Source organism: Phocoena sinus, chromosome X (genome assembly GCF_008692025.1).
Source record: "Phocoena sinus isolate mPhoSin1 chromosome X, mPhoSin1.pri, whole genome shotgun sequence".
Classification (NCBI taxonomy): Eukaryota; Metazoa; Chordata; class Mammalia; order Artiodactyla; family Phocoenidae; genus Phocoena; species Phocoena sinus.
The window spans coordinates 96,174,009-96,188,046 of NC_045784.1; the positions used below are offsets into that span (position 1 = coordinate 96,174,009).

At 43.5% G+C, this 14,038-nt stretch overlaps 1 protein-coding gene across 2 annotated transcripts in view; it reads right to left on the reverse strand.

The window, feature by feature from the left end:
* Positions 1–10,554: 10,554 nt before the first annotated feature.
* LHFPL1 (LHFPL tetraspan subfamily member 1) overlaps positions 10,555–14,038 on the reverse strand; it is a 51,354-nt gene continuing 47,870 nt past the window's right edge. The window contains exon 4 of one of the 2 annotated variants that reach the window (XM_032620597.1): positions 10,555–10,947. In XM_032620597.1, coding sequence (XP_032476488.1) covers positions 10,766–10,947 — 182 coding nt within the window. In that variant the 3' untranslated portion in view covers positions 10,555–10,765. The remainder of the gene's footprint in view (positions 10,948–14,038) is intronic. The other variant, XM_032620596.1, reaches the window with a different exon arrangement.

Sequence of the window (14,038 nt, forward strand, 5' to 3'; positions counted from 1 at the left end):
CAGTTCTATTTTCTGCCCTTACACTCTAGGCAGTGAGAAACTCAAATAAGAATAAAGGGCATTTATCTCACTCTGAGAGGCTGAGGTTTTTTTTTTTTTTTGCTGCTGCTGCAGCTCTGGGGCTCTTACCCTCCCAAACCAAACAGCTAAATAACAAAAAATGAAATTAGGAATAGGGGGCAGGGGAAGGGAAGGAAGGAGGAAGGAAGGGAAGGAAGGAGTAAGAAAGGGAAGGAATGGAGGTAGAAGGGAAAGCCAAGCCAACATTACAGCGCCATGCTGCCCTGCCTGCTGAGAACAGGAAGGGAGCTACATTTTACAAAGCACCTGTAAATAGAGCCTTTGTCTGGACAAAGATCCTAATGAGACCTGAAAGAGGAGTGAGCCCTTTTCCATTCTTATGATCACGTTAAAAGTGTAACTTCATCATCTGACTTCTCATCAACCCAAGAATGAGGGCAGCAAGTGCCTAGTGGTTTATTTTTATCTCTGATATCACAGCCCAGATCCCAGAGGGAGCCCAGCCTGGCTTATTTAAGACCACACAATGTTGCCATTAAACTCGTGTGTGCCTGAGGGACCCTTCCTATCTGCTGTAGGGGAAGAGAGAACCAAAGCTGAACCTTGGCTGTCTGGCCCTTGTCTTCCAGCCAGTAGTTTAATAGTAGCACTGAACCAGAGAAGAGGCTCAGTGACACTCCAAGTCTGCTGAGCACATTGAGCAATTTGCACCTGGCCCAGTGAGCTGATCTGTCACCAGTTAACAGGTCTGGAGTACTTACTGGACACGAGGCTTTGCATTAGGGACAGTGGGCCTTTTCCGCGGAGATGACATGATCTATGCCTTCAGGAGCTCCATGATCCTGGGACAAAATTAATTCATTAATATATTAGTTTTTATTGCTGCCTAACAAATTACCATTACTTTGTGGCTTAAAATAATACCAATTTATTCGTTCACAATTCTGCAGGTCAGAAGTGCAGCATGGTGTGACGGGAACCTCTGCTCAGGGTCTTACACGCTGTCATCTGAGCTGCATTCTCATCTGGAAGCCCCGGGCTCTCTTCCAGAGTTGAGTTCCTTGCAGTTGCAGGACTGAGGTCCCTGTCTCTGTGCTGACTGTCAGCCAGGGGGCCACTCTCTGCTCCCAGAGGCCCCTTCCATATTCAAACTGGCAACAGCATTTCACATCCTTCTCATGCTTCGAATATCTCTAACTTCCCCTTCTGCCTTTCCTTTCTGCCACCAGCTGAAAAAAGTTTTCTGCTTTTATGGGCTCATGTGAGTAGGTGAGGCTCACTCGGCTAATTGCCCTAACTGAAGGTCAGCTGTGCCATATAATAATATAATCACAGGAGTGATATCTCATTATACTAGAAGCTCAAGCTGGATGTAGTTTTAGAATTCTTCCTACCACAAGTAATAAAAGGACACTTGTATACGTGTGTGCACCCACATACACTCTTTTCCCTTCCCTCTTCACCATTCACAGTTTTGCAGACCTGTGAGTCCATAAATCAATACATTTCCAGGATCTAGCAATAGTCAGAATTTTCCCCAACCTCTCCTTTCTTTTTGGTATGATTTTGGAAATAGATCCTACTGTTCCCATCACTTCAGATACTAGTGCAGTCCTTGACTTTAGACCACAAGAGGGTGAATTTACAGTTATGGTAGAGCACTGCCTTGAGAGCAAATTCTCCCTCATGGTTGGTCAGAAGAATGGAAACTGTTTTGTTGTTGTTGGTTTTACAGAAGTGCTCAATGGTGTGTAGCAGTGGGTGGTGACCATTTACATTTCACAAGTTCCCTGAAACCCCAAATCTCTTTGAGCTGCTGATTTTGAAAGTACTTCCATTTATCTAAATGCTCATGATTTTTCTATTATTTAGAAATAAAATAGGTTTCCGGCTATTGTCACATTTGATAGTCTAAAATACAAGTTCAAAGAGAAAACTGTGCACAAGTGAAGACGTGAAAGCAGGATATGTTAAAGTTATGTGCAGCTGGGAATCAGGTTGAACAGAGGGCTACTGCCCATGCATTGCTGTGATTTCCAGAAGAAAAGGGACGTGCATTATTCTTCAGAACCTAACCCAATAGAAATATGATTATGTTTGAATCGTAGTATGCCAGCCCTGCAAATGATAATAGTCCTTGAAACTTAAGGTGTGAGAAGATTCTAGCCTAAAAGCAACCAGGGAAAGATCAATTACTGAGGATGGCCCTCATATATACCTTCAACCTATATCTGAGTTATTCTTTATACTTATGCATATATACCATGGATATTTACATGGATTCTTTTGAGCTTCCCAACTACCCTGTAAAAGGAATGGCTATGCAAAAAAAGGGGGAAAAAACCCTCTTTCTAAATGTGCTAATTGAAAACAACCTTAGTCTGGCAAGAGTTTAGAGTTAGGAAAGACAATTTTGTTGTTAATGAGTTAATGTTCTACACTACTGCTGACTCAGACCTAAAAGTATGGTGTGGAGATGTGCTCGTCCTGGCTGAGAGAGCAAAACTGTGAAAGAGCTTAGAGATCTGTGGGGAAGCATACTGTCAGAGAAAGGAAAGCTTGCATAACAATGAGATAGGTCCTTTTTCCTAGGTTGTATTCCAAAGAGTTTAGAGTTTGGTTCAGAATCCTAGAATGCTACTGAGTCAGAATTTTGTATAAATGATGAGAGCGTGTCTGACCTAGAAAAGAGAGATGAAGTGTATAAAGTTCAGCCAAAAATAGCTTTGCATTTGGGCGCAGGGAGCAAGGAAGCTGAGACAGAAATGTGGCATTAGACTGGGGGAAATAGAGACTTTACTCTTAAATGGCGCACACAAAAACTCACATGTTCCAGGACCCAGGGCAAAAGCAGTAATTGGACAGGAACCTGGGTCAGACCTACCTGCTGGTCTTGGAGGGTCTCCCGGAGAGGTAGAAGGCAACTGCAGCTCACGCTGGGAACGTAGACACTGGCGGCAAACATTTTCGGGAGCTCCTTCTACCACGGGGATACTGGCGCTCCTCCCTCTAGCTTATTAGCCCCAGGACCAAGCCCTACCCTGGCCCAACAGCCTGCAGGCACCAGTTCCGTGATGCCTCAGGCCAACTAACTAGCTGGGCAGGGACACATCCCCAACCAGCAGCAGACAAGCTACCCAGACCTCCTGAGCCCACAGCTGCCAACTCTGGACATGGCCCTGCCCACCAGAGGGCCCAGGACCCAGCTCCACCCACCAGGCCAGAATCCCCTGGGCCCCGGCCCCGCCCTCCAGGAAGTTTGTTCTAGCCTCTGGACCAGCCTCACCCACTAGGGGGCAGACACCAGATGCAAGAAAACCACAGTCCTACAGCCTGTGGACCCATCCTGCTTATCAGTAAGCCAGACCCTGCCCTTAGACCAGCTGGGCCCGGATACCTTTCATTTTGGCCAACTAGCAGGCCAACTAGCAGGCCAATACAAGCTTCGGGACACTCCAGGCCCCATGCCCAGCTGTGTCAAGAAGTTCCCCCTCCCCACCACCAGTGATCTGACACCTACTCTGGTTACCCCAGGCCCTGCAACCAGGCTTTAGGACCCAATTCTGCCTGCCAGTAGTCCAGCACTGACCCCAGGACCTGGCTTCACCCACCAGCGGGTGGGCAACAGCCCCAGAGTCTTCTGAACACTGACTCTGCCCACTAGTAAGCCAGCACTGGCCTAGAGTTATTACTTTGGGAGTCATCAATATTTAAGTCAGTGGTTCTCAATCACAGCTGCACATCAAAATCACACAGTGACCTATAAAATTTATATATGTCCAGGCCTTACCCTAAACCAATTAAATTAGAACCTCTGAAAGTGGGCCTAGGCGTTAGCAGTTTTAACTCTCTAGCTAATTCCAATTTGCAATCACCATTCAGAAACACTGGCATAGATCAGTGCTTCTCAAACTTTAATGAATATGAATCACCTGGGGATTTTGCTAAAAGGCAGATTATGATTCAGTACGCCTGGGGTAGGGCCCAATATTCTAAATCTCTAATGCACTCCCATGTTTTTGGACTATAGCTCACACTTTGAGTAGCAAGGGTATAGATAATATTTAAAGCCATGAAATTGCATGAACTCATCAAGGGAGTGGGTATAGACAGAGAAAATGCAAGAACAGTTATTGTTTTCCTTTGTCAACAGTTGGGACCAGGCAGATTATTCAATTTAACAAGGATTAATTAAGATTTTGTCAGACAGGGCTTCCCTGGTGGCATAGTGGTTGAGAGTCCGCCTGCCAATGCAGGGGACGTGGGTTCGTGCCCCGGTTCAGGAAGATCCCACATGCCGCGGAGCAGCTGTGCCCGTGAGCCATGGTCGCTGTGCCTACGCGTCCGGAGGCTGTGCTCCACAAAGGGAGAGGTCCACGTACCACCAAAAAAAAAAAAAAAAAAAGGTTTTGTCAGACAAATATATTACAGGCTGAGCAGGGGGCAAAAGAGTGGTACATTTATTCAAGAGGTGATTACATTGATGAACTATGGACTTTGGATTGGGTAAGTAGGATGGGATCAAAGAGTTGATAGAGTGGGGATATTAAAAAACATGAGCTGAAAGAATAAGAAGTATGGTCAGGAATGGGAGGCTGGAAATCTGGATTTTGGTGATGGTGCACTTATTGCCAATGTCAAAAGTGGGAGCAGCAGAGCTTGAATGGAAGAAAAATATCATCGGAGGTAAGGAAGTCAAAGAACTGAGAGTCCAAGAAGTTGGCAGAGTGGTTCATGTGGATGTTAAAGTTTCCAAAAGGATGACAGAAATAGGAATAAAAAAAAAAAAGAAAATGAGCCAGGTGCTGAAGTCTTCAGTGAATGAGAGATGACAAGGGGATCAGCAGATGATGTCAACAATGAAGATGGGATACTATGGTCTAGCAGCCCCCAGAGTCTGACTCAGTTGGACTGGGGTGGGACATAAGCATCAAACTTTAAAAAAAAATCTTCTCGGAGCAATCTAATGTGAACCAGGATTCAAAATTACTGTGTTAGAATAATCAGTGCGAAATGAAAGGTATTGGGCCACTGGATGGTACATGCCTTCTATAGATCCTGGGGTGTGCGAAGGTCAACAGCAGATAGGAGATGCTGTCTTAGAAAGTTTTGTAAACTCAGAGAAGTAACTTGCCCAAGGACACATAGCTTGGAAATGTCTGGGCTGGGATTCAAACTTTGATCTGTCTGACTCCAAAACCAAACCTGAACTGTTTTCGCTTTACCATGTTGTCTGGGGCGGGGAAGGGGGGGCAGTATTTTAGCTCGATATACGAAGAGATATCTCGGAAAAAAATTGCCAAGTTTCCCCAAATGGGATTCTAATAGGCCACAGTGGAGGGAGGCAATGTGTCTCTGGAATGATTACCGTGTTTACCTCTTCATCTACCCCTCTTTATTCCCCTTGATCTTTCTACCAGCTTTGTTTCCTTTCTGTAGTTGCCACCACCTCGTCAGGAAGTAGAGGCACTATATGAAAAGGAGCCAACATCATGGGCTGCCCTCATGGATGCCAGGTGGCCTTGATGCCCTCCTCTCCCAAGTACTGTTCTCTGGAGCCTCCTTTCTGGAGAGGGAGGAAGAACCAGGATAGAGTGCTGCAGTCAAAACCAAGCATTTTGTCTCACCCTACTTCTGCCTCCTGACATATCAGCAGCCCTGTATAATGAAAATCTAAATCATTTGTGTGCACACATAGCAACTGTTTATTTGCTGTTAGCTTTGAAGACTCAGTGGGGGTTCAATGCCTTTAGAGAAGACATCAGCACTGGGAGAGTCTAATCTCATAAGTAGACGAAATGAAAATTGAAGCTGAAAATACATCTCTCTATATCTGAAAGAGAGGCCAGTAATAAATATCCTTCAACTGCAGCCCCCCTCCAGATCAGAAAATGCTTTTAAACCAGGGACACAGAGCGGAGATGACTCCTTGTAAGGGTGCTGCCTTCTGTCTGCTAAGAAAGCTTTACTAGGTCTGGTTAGAGATTGATGGTGAGTTCTAGAAACAGCAGAACTTTCCCCTCAAGCCACAAAGTGTGTTGCTTGCCATCTTTTACAAAATGCATTCGGTATTAGTTTTCTTGAAACTTCCATTTTTTTTTCTCACCGACAGACTGCCTTGGGACTAAATACAATCCTGAAGCTTCTCCACATTAGTATTTCTACCAAGAGTGAATGCCAGATTGAAGACAGTGTCCTTAGCACATTATGAAGGGGCCAGACCTCCCTCTTAGTCCAACTTGTTGGACAATTTATAAAGCCTCTGCTTGCCGGCAGCTTCTTCATCCCCTCATCCTCCTAGGGTTTCCCCTCATCTAACCTAAACCGCATATTACCACCGACTCTTGCAGAAGCTCAGAGGCCAGAGCCTGTCCACGTTGGTTCAGGGCACACGTCCTTGCAAGGCGGGAACCCACTGCCTGGAAGTCATCAGCATGTGAAAATCAATGGCGGCAGCTACTGCTCTGGGAACAGGGATAATGAGAGGTGACATTAGGGAGAAGGCATCACTCAAGACAGACCTGGATGACTTGACACTTGCAGTATACCAAGGGCCACCCAAGGTGGAGAAATTGTAACCCTACAGACAGAGAGACATGCCAAATGGGTGAGTGCTGTCCGTCTGACATCCTTTCCTGAAGGAATATCCCGCTAAATAGACTCTTAAGAAATAATCAGTTGGCTTTGAGCTAGCCTGGGTGAATAGCCTCCCACCTCTCGCCCTTCTACACACAAGATCTAAGTGGTTCCAAGAGTCAGAAAGGACCCATGGTTAAGCACCCGATCTGTGTGCACAGGCGGGGAGCAGGCCAGCCAGCCTGGCATGGGACAGACCACCGTCTCTGAGATCCTCACTTTGCTCCTTCAGTCCTCCCCCGACCCATGGGCTCTCCTTCCTCTCTGCATAACAGCAGCCAGAGGAGGCAGGCTTAGCTTCCAAGAGTCTGCTCTAGGCCACAGGGGAAAAAAAATAGGCTAGTCAGACATCTATGCAAAAACAATGCTTGGCAGGAAAGAAACCAGACACAGGCAGGAATTTAAATTCAAATTGAACAAGGGGCTGGATCCCTCTTTGAATATAAGCCCCTGCAGGCCTGGTTTCTTCACAGGAAAAAATATCCCTTTTAAATCCTCTCCCCTTTCCCTGGAAGAGGAGAGGAAACATGCCAACTAATACCTTATACAAGGTGACAGTCATTTAAAATGGTTCTTTTGAATTAACCCCTTCCTGCTCAGTCTCCTCTCTAGGGTATAACTACTTTACAGTGTGTTCAGGTATCTGGGCCATGGAGGGCAGCAAAGCATTGACTTCCCGGGAAGCAATGTGTAAGGGAATGGCAGCAACGGGAGCTGAGAAAACTCACTGAGCTGTTATTTTCCATTCGCCGCTCACACCCGCAAGGTCCATTCTCTGCCCTTCTACTCCATGCTCTGTGACAAAGGAGGCTGACCTCAATGGACTGTAGCAACAGCCTTTTTTGCCAGCTGGCATCTGGCTGGGTCTGGCTAATGGTGAGCATTGGGAGGAGATCAGAGAGCGGGAAGAGAGGGAGATAAAGATTTTGTGCTCCTGTCTGCCTCCTAGCCGTGTTACATTTGGGCAGAGTTCACACTGTGCTACCTAAAGACACAGCTCCTATCAGGCAACCCTTCTTGCATGGCTACAGTTCTTGTTGGGTTCCAATAACACAGTTACTTCCCCTTGTCCCTTCAGTCTTTGGGGTGATAACAGCTCCCCGCCATGCATCGCCTCTGTATGCCTCACCATCACTGTAGATTCCCTGAATTTTACCCACACCACCATAACTAGCCCCTTCATTAAGCTCAGCTAGGAAAACTCCTTGAGTATACCATCTCTTTCCTGCCAATACCCTGACTTAAACGCTTATATCGCTTTCACAAATCCTATCCTGCAGAATTCCAGAAGGTTTCCTACCCTGAGAAGAAAGATCACCTGATCCGATTGCCTTTTCGAAAGAGACTGATCTGCATTTCCTCAAACACCTGACATATTCTCCATACATTGAGCTCTCCTAAATTAAGGTTGCATTATTGAGCCTACACAATAAAAATGAAGTTTGAGCCAGTTCCATTTTTATTCTACCTGTTCTTAGTCATCTGTCTTGGGGAGAGGGGATGCCGCAAACCTAATTACATTGCTTTCCTCCCAGTGAGATATGTTCAACTTGCTTTACCTTAAACACTTAATCCAGTTCCATGGGGAAGATAATACTTGACATGAATCCGATCATCAGTTCCTTACTATCTGTTATTCCTACGGTATTCCCCATCTCGGTGATAGCCCACATCTCAGAGCGATCATGCCAAAATTTTCACGTGTCCTCACCTACCATATCCATTAGACATCAAGTACCATGGGATCTACTTCCTAGATATCTTTTTGAAATTTTAATATGCTCTAAAATATTATCATTTCAACATTTACTCAGTATAAAATTATTAATAAGATATTTTAATTCTGGTATGTAACAAAATATTCTAAATATCTTCTTTCAAATTCATCCATTTGCTCCAGCTCCACAGTCACTATCTTAATTCAGGACTTGATTTTCTTATACCTAGATTATTGAAATATCTATAGTCTCTCCCTATTTTCTTCCATTCTCCTCACATTAGTCAAACTGATCTTTGAAAAACACAAATATGTTCACATCACTTCCCTTTCAATGGCCCTCCTTTAGGATAAAATCCAAACTCCTTACCCTAGTGTAGAAGATCCCATTGGTATTTCCCTTTTCAGCTTCAGCTTCTGCCTCCTCCCTTTTCACACCTCTGTTCATCATTCTTGTGATGGGGTCATGTTTTCTCATGTCTCCATGCCCTGCTTTCCACGTTCCCTTGTATGGTACACACTTAGCCTTTGCTGACTAACTCCCCCTATTCATCTCTCAGACTCATCTTAGGCATCGTCTTTTCTAGAAATCTTTCCCATGAACCCCTTCACCCCAAGTTGGTTTAATAGCCCCTCTATGTGATCCTTTAGCCCCCAGCCCTTCACTTGGTAGCATGTAACACACTGTTTGGCAATTATTTATCTACATGTCTGTCAATACCCTGTCACTTTTAGGGTGAGAAACTGTATCTTTTTTTCCCCCAGTACTTAGCACAGAATGTGGCATACAGTAGGATGTTCAAAAAGTGTGTCCTGAATGAGTGATTAAATGAATGAATGAGCTCATGAATGGAGTGTATGCTTGAATTCACTTACCTGCATAAGGCCGATATATGGACCCTGACCCTTCTTGGGATGGCATATAACTAATGAGAACATTTTTTGCCATTTCTCTCCTTCCAGGTAGGGCTGTACCGGGCTGTACCGAAACCACTCTGGAGTGATTAAGAATAGAAAGAGATGAGCTGGCCTTTTGTGACACAGGCCTTCCCTAGTCCCTAAAGCTATAGTTATGGAGCAATAGAGCTAGCCTGAATTAATTAGGGAGGAGTGGGGGAGACAAATTCTGTCCCTGAGAGACACCAAGTTCTTCTACACCATCCATCAGCCTTGAGCACAGATGGGATGGAGGCCAAGCCTAAAAATACATCAGCCTTAGGTGACATCAGGACTCTGTTCTTTTACGTCTAATTCACCCCAGGTGGAAGGGAAAGCACTTGATGAATAGTCTTTGAAACAAGTGGAGAAATGTGTATCATGCTAGGAATGACTATAGGGGCAAAAGGCCACTGTGGATTTCCTTGTCAATAAAAATGAACTCTAATAGGAATTTCGGTAAGGAACCAGCAGAAACATCCTTGTCATCATCATTCTGAATTTGTGTTTATTGAGCACACAACAAATGCTAGTCTCTGCTCAGAACATTTGATGAACACCATTTCTGTATCTGTAAGGGACTAGGGAATACTTGCCAGTATTTTGATGCCAGTCACCCAGCCAGAACACAAAATGAACTTTTGTGAATATTCTAAAGCATTATGAGGAAGGGGTCTTAGACTATATGCAAGCATCCTTGATTAGTGTTTTCCCCATTGGGAGTCACCCTCCCCATAAGCTTGCTCACAACTGGCAAGGAAGAAAAACAGGAAAAAAGAGGACGAGTCAAGGTATAGTCCTGAGAAAGTCACAAAAATTGGGGCAGTGGCACTCCATAGATGTTTGGAGATGGCAATAAGTATCAGGGGATGACCAAAGGAATGGAGTGGTAGGAACCATCCCTGTCCATCTCATGGCCCCTTCATGCACAAGTGTTTTTACCCAAACTTTAAGCTTTGGGGTAAGTGATAGGAGCTGTAGAGCTCTGAAGAGCTGCTTGACTGTGCAGTTACCTTTCAACTGAGGATCTTTCTTATCATTTTGTATGAAGGAGCACTTTGGGAGTTGGGGGCTAGTGGGCACTCACCAGCTAGGTAAACATTAGAGAGAATTATTGTTCTTTTTTTTTGGCCATTGTTCTTTTTTTTTGGCCACACCGTAGGATCTTAGTTCCCCGACCAGGCATCGAACCTGCGCCCCCTGCATTGGAAGCACGAAGTCTTAACCACTGGACCGCCAGGGAAGTCTGAGAATTATTGTTCTTGATGAATTTTGTAAATAGCCACTGACCCACTGGTTTAAGGGAAAGCGAAAATGAATGACTGGGGAGTTAAAAAGCATGCAAACACTGGGTTACACTACTGGCAAGTGGGTAGGAACTGGCCTAGTCTTAGTACCTCTTTTCAAGGCTCCCTTCCCTCCTCTTTCCCACCCTCTCCAATCTTCTGCTAAAGCTCAAGGTTTGAGGCAGTGGTCAAGCTCCATGGCATAAGAATTGGTGTTCCTCATGATGTTCTCCACCAACATGACAGGCTTGGGGTGTCTTCCAGCAAAGCAAGAGAGCCAGGTGCAGATCAACATGGCTGCAGCTGCGCCACCTCCAGCACAGTAGTATGCCCAGCCAAGCCGACAGGTACCTGTGGAAACAGGGACAGAGACATGAGGGTTAGAGTGTCTTCTCATACATTCTCTTTGAGACGTTAGGGTTAAAGTGAGAGTAGGAAACAGTGAATGCGAGTGGGCTTACTCTTTCCTCCCTTGCTGATGGCTGGTATTAGCTTTAGCAAGAGGTTATAAAATTTTATTCTGTTACAGTAGGCACCTGGGGGTAATGTTGGCGGTGGCAGTGGTGGTAATGCTAATGACAGTGATGACAAGAACAACTTGATCAAGTGTCAAGAACTATGCTAAGCTCTTTAGACATATATTTCATTGATCATTATAGTAACTATATGAGTTAGCTACTCTTATTATCCCTGTTTTATACAAGATGAGGCAACCAAGGCACAGGTTAAGTTAATTGTGAAAAATCACACAGAAAGTGGTAGGGTCGGGATATAAACCCTGGCTCATCTTGACTCTGAAGCTCCACAGTTTGAACCACACTGATATATTACAGTTCATGGACTGTCTTCAAAGAACTATATCCTGTATCATCAGGAAATTTGCAGGCAAAATCAAATCCCTTGCTCCATACCACGTGTCTCTATCCTAACCTAATTTTTCAACATCCAGGGAGGAAACATGCATGGGAATCAAGGCCAAGCTTCTACGGGGTAGTTTCAGTTTGAAGGATAATGGGAAAGGTCACCTGCTCAAAAATATCCACCCCACAACTTATCATTCATTCTACCAGAGGTAGATTCTTTCCTTTGAAGTGTTTGAGTTTTTTCAGAGATCCGTCAGAAAAGGTCAATGCCCAAAGAAAGAAAGCTATTATATTACAAGGGATCAGAGTAATAAATAACTGCTAAAATCAAGTGCTTAAGCAAATAGGACTCCAGAAATTGGAGTAGATGTCCAGTGATACAAAATTGCAAAGGAATTCTGAGAAAAAAAGGTGGGCAGTGACTTTCACCTACCTCACAGTCTTGCGGAAAGTGAGTCCTGACTATAGTCAGTCAGGTGGGGGATGTCAAGACTGATCTTCATGACAATTTACTTTTTTTAATTGAAGTATAGTTGATTTCCAAGATTATATTAGTTTCAGGTGTACAGCATAGTGACTCAGCATTTTTACAGATTATACTCCATTAAAAGTTATTATAAGATAATGGCTATAATCCCCTGTGCTATAGAATATATCCTGTTGCTTCTCTATTTTATACACAGTAGTGTGTATCTCTTAATCCCATACCCCTGTCTTGTCTCTCCCCCCTTTCCTCTCCCCACTGGTAACGAAGTTGGTATTCCATATCTGTGAGTCTGTTTCTGTTTTGCATGTACGTTCATTTGTATTATTATTTTAGATTCCACATATAAGTGATACCATACAGTATTTGTCTTTCTCTGTCTGACAAACCACTAAGCATAATATTCTCTAGGTCCATCCATGTATCTTCAAATGGCAGAATTTCATTCTTTTTTATGATGGAGTATAAATAGTGCTGCTATGAACATTGGGGTGCACGTATCTTTTTGAACTAGTGTTTTTGTTTTTTCCTGATATATACCCAGGAGTGGAATTTCTGGGTCATATAGTAGTTTTTTGAGGACTCTCCAAACTGTTTTCCATAGTGTCTACAGCAATTTATATTCCCACCAACAGAGTACAAGTGTTCCTTTTTCTCTATATCCTCACTAACATTTGTTATTTGTAGACTTTTTGATGATAGCCATTCTGACGGGTGTGAGGTGATGTCTCATTGTTTGTTTGACTTGAATTTCTCTGATAATTAGCAATATTGAGCATATTTTCATGTGCCTGTTGGCCATCTGTATGTCTTCTTTGGGAGAATGTCTATTCAGATCTTCCGTACAATTTTGACTGGGTTGTTCCTTTTTATGATAGTAAGTTATATGAGCTATTTGTATATTTTGGATATTAACCACTTGCAGGCCATATCATTTGCAAATATTTTCCTCCATTTCATAGGTTGTCTTTTTATGTTGTTGATAGTTTCCTTTGCTGGGCAAAAGCTTTTAAATTTAATTAGGTCCCATTTGCTTAGTTTTACTTTTATTTCTTTTGCCTTGGGAGACAGATACAAAAAAGACATTGCTACAATTTATGTCAAAGAGTGTTTTACCTATGTTCTCTCCTAGGAATTTTATGGTTTCAGGTCTTACATTTAGATCTTTATCCCATCTTGAGTTTATTTTTGTATATGGTATGAGGAAATCTTACTGTTTTACATGTAGCAATCCAGTTTTCCCAGCACCAGTTTTTTTTTTTAACAGTTTACATCTCTTTATTCTCAAAACAAGATCACAAGACATTTGTTATAAGTTACTGGGTAGATTAGTTTTTTTTTTAACATCTTTATTGGAGTATAATTGCTTTACAATGGTGTGTTAGTTTCTGCTTTATAACAAAGTGACTCAGTTATACATGTACATATGTCCCCATATCTCTTCCCTCTTTCATCTCTCTCCCTCCTACCCTCCCTATCCCACCCCGCTAGGTGGTCACAAAGCACCGAGCTGATCTCCCTGTGCTATGTGGCTGCTTCCCACCAGCTATCTATTTTACATTTGGTAGTGTATATATGTCCATGCCACTCTCTCACTTTGTCCCAGCTTACCCTTCCCCCTCCCTGTATCCTCAACTCTATTCTCTAGTAGGTCTGTGGCTTTATTCCCGTATTGCCCCTAGGTTCTTCATGACCTTTTTTTTTCCTTAGATTCCATATATATGTGTTAGCATACGGTATTTGTTTTTCTCTTTCTGACTTACTTCACTCTGTATGACAGACTCTAGGTCCATCCACCTCACTACAAATGACTCAATTTCGTTTCTTTTTATGGCTGAGTAATATTACATTGTATATATGTGCCACATCTTCTTTATCCACTCATCTGTTGATGGACACTTAGGTTGCTTCCATGTCCTGGCTATTGTAAATAGAGGCCAGCACCACTTAGTAAAGAGACTGTTGTATATTCTTGCCTCCTTTGTCATAAATTAATTGACCATAAGTGTGTGGGTTTATTTCTGGGCACTCTATTCTCTTCCATTAATCTATGTGTCTGTTTTTGTGCCAGTACCATGCTGTTTTGATTATTGTA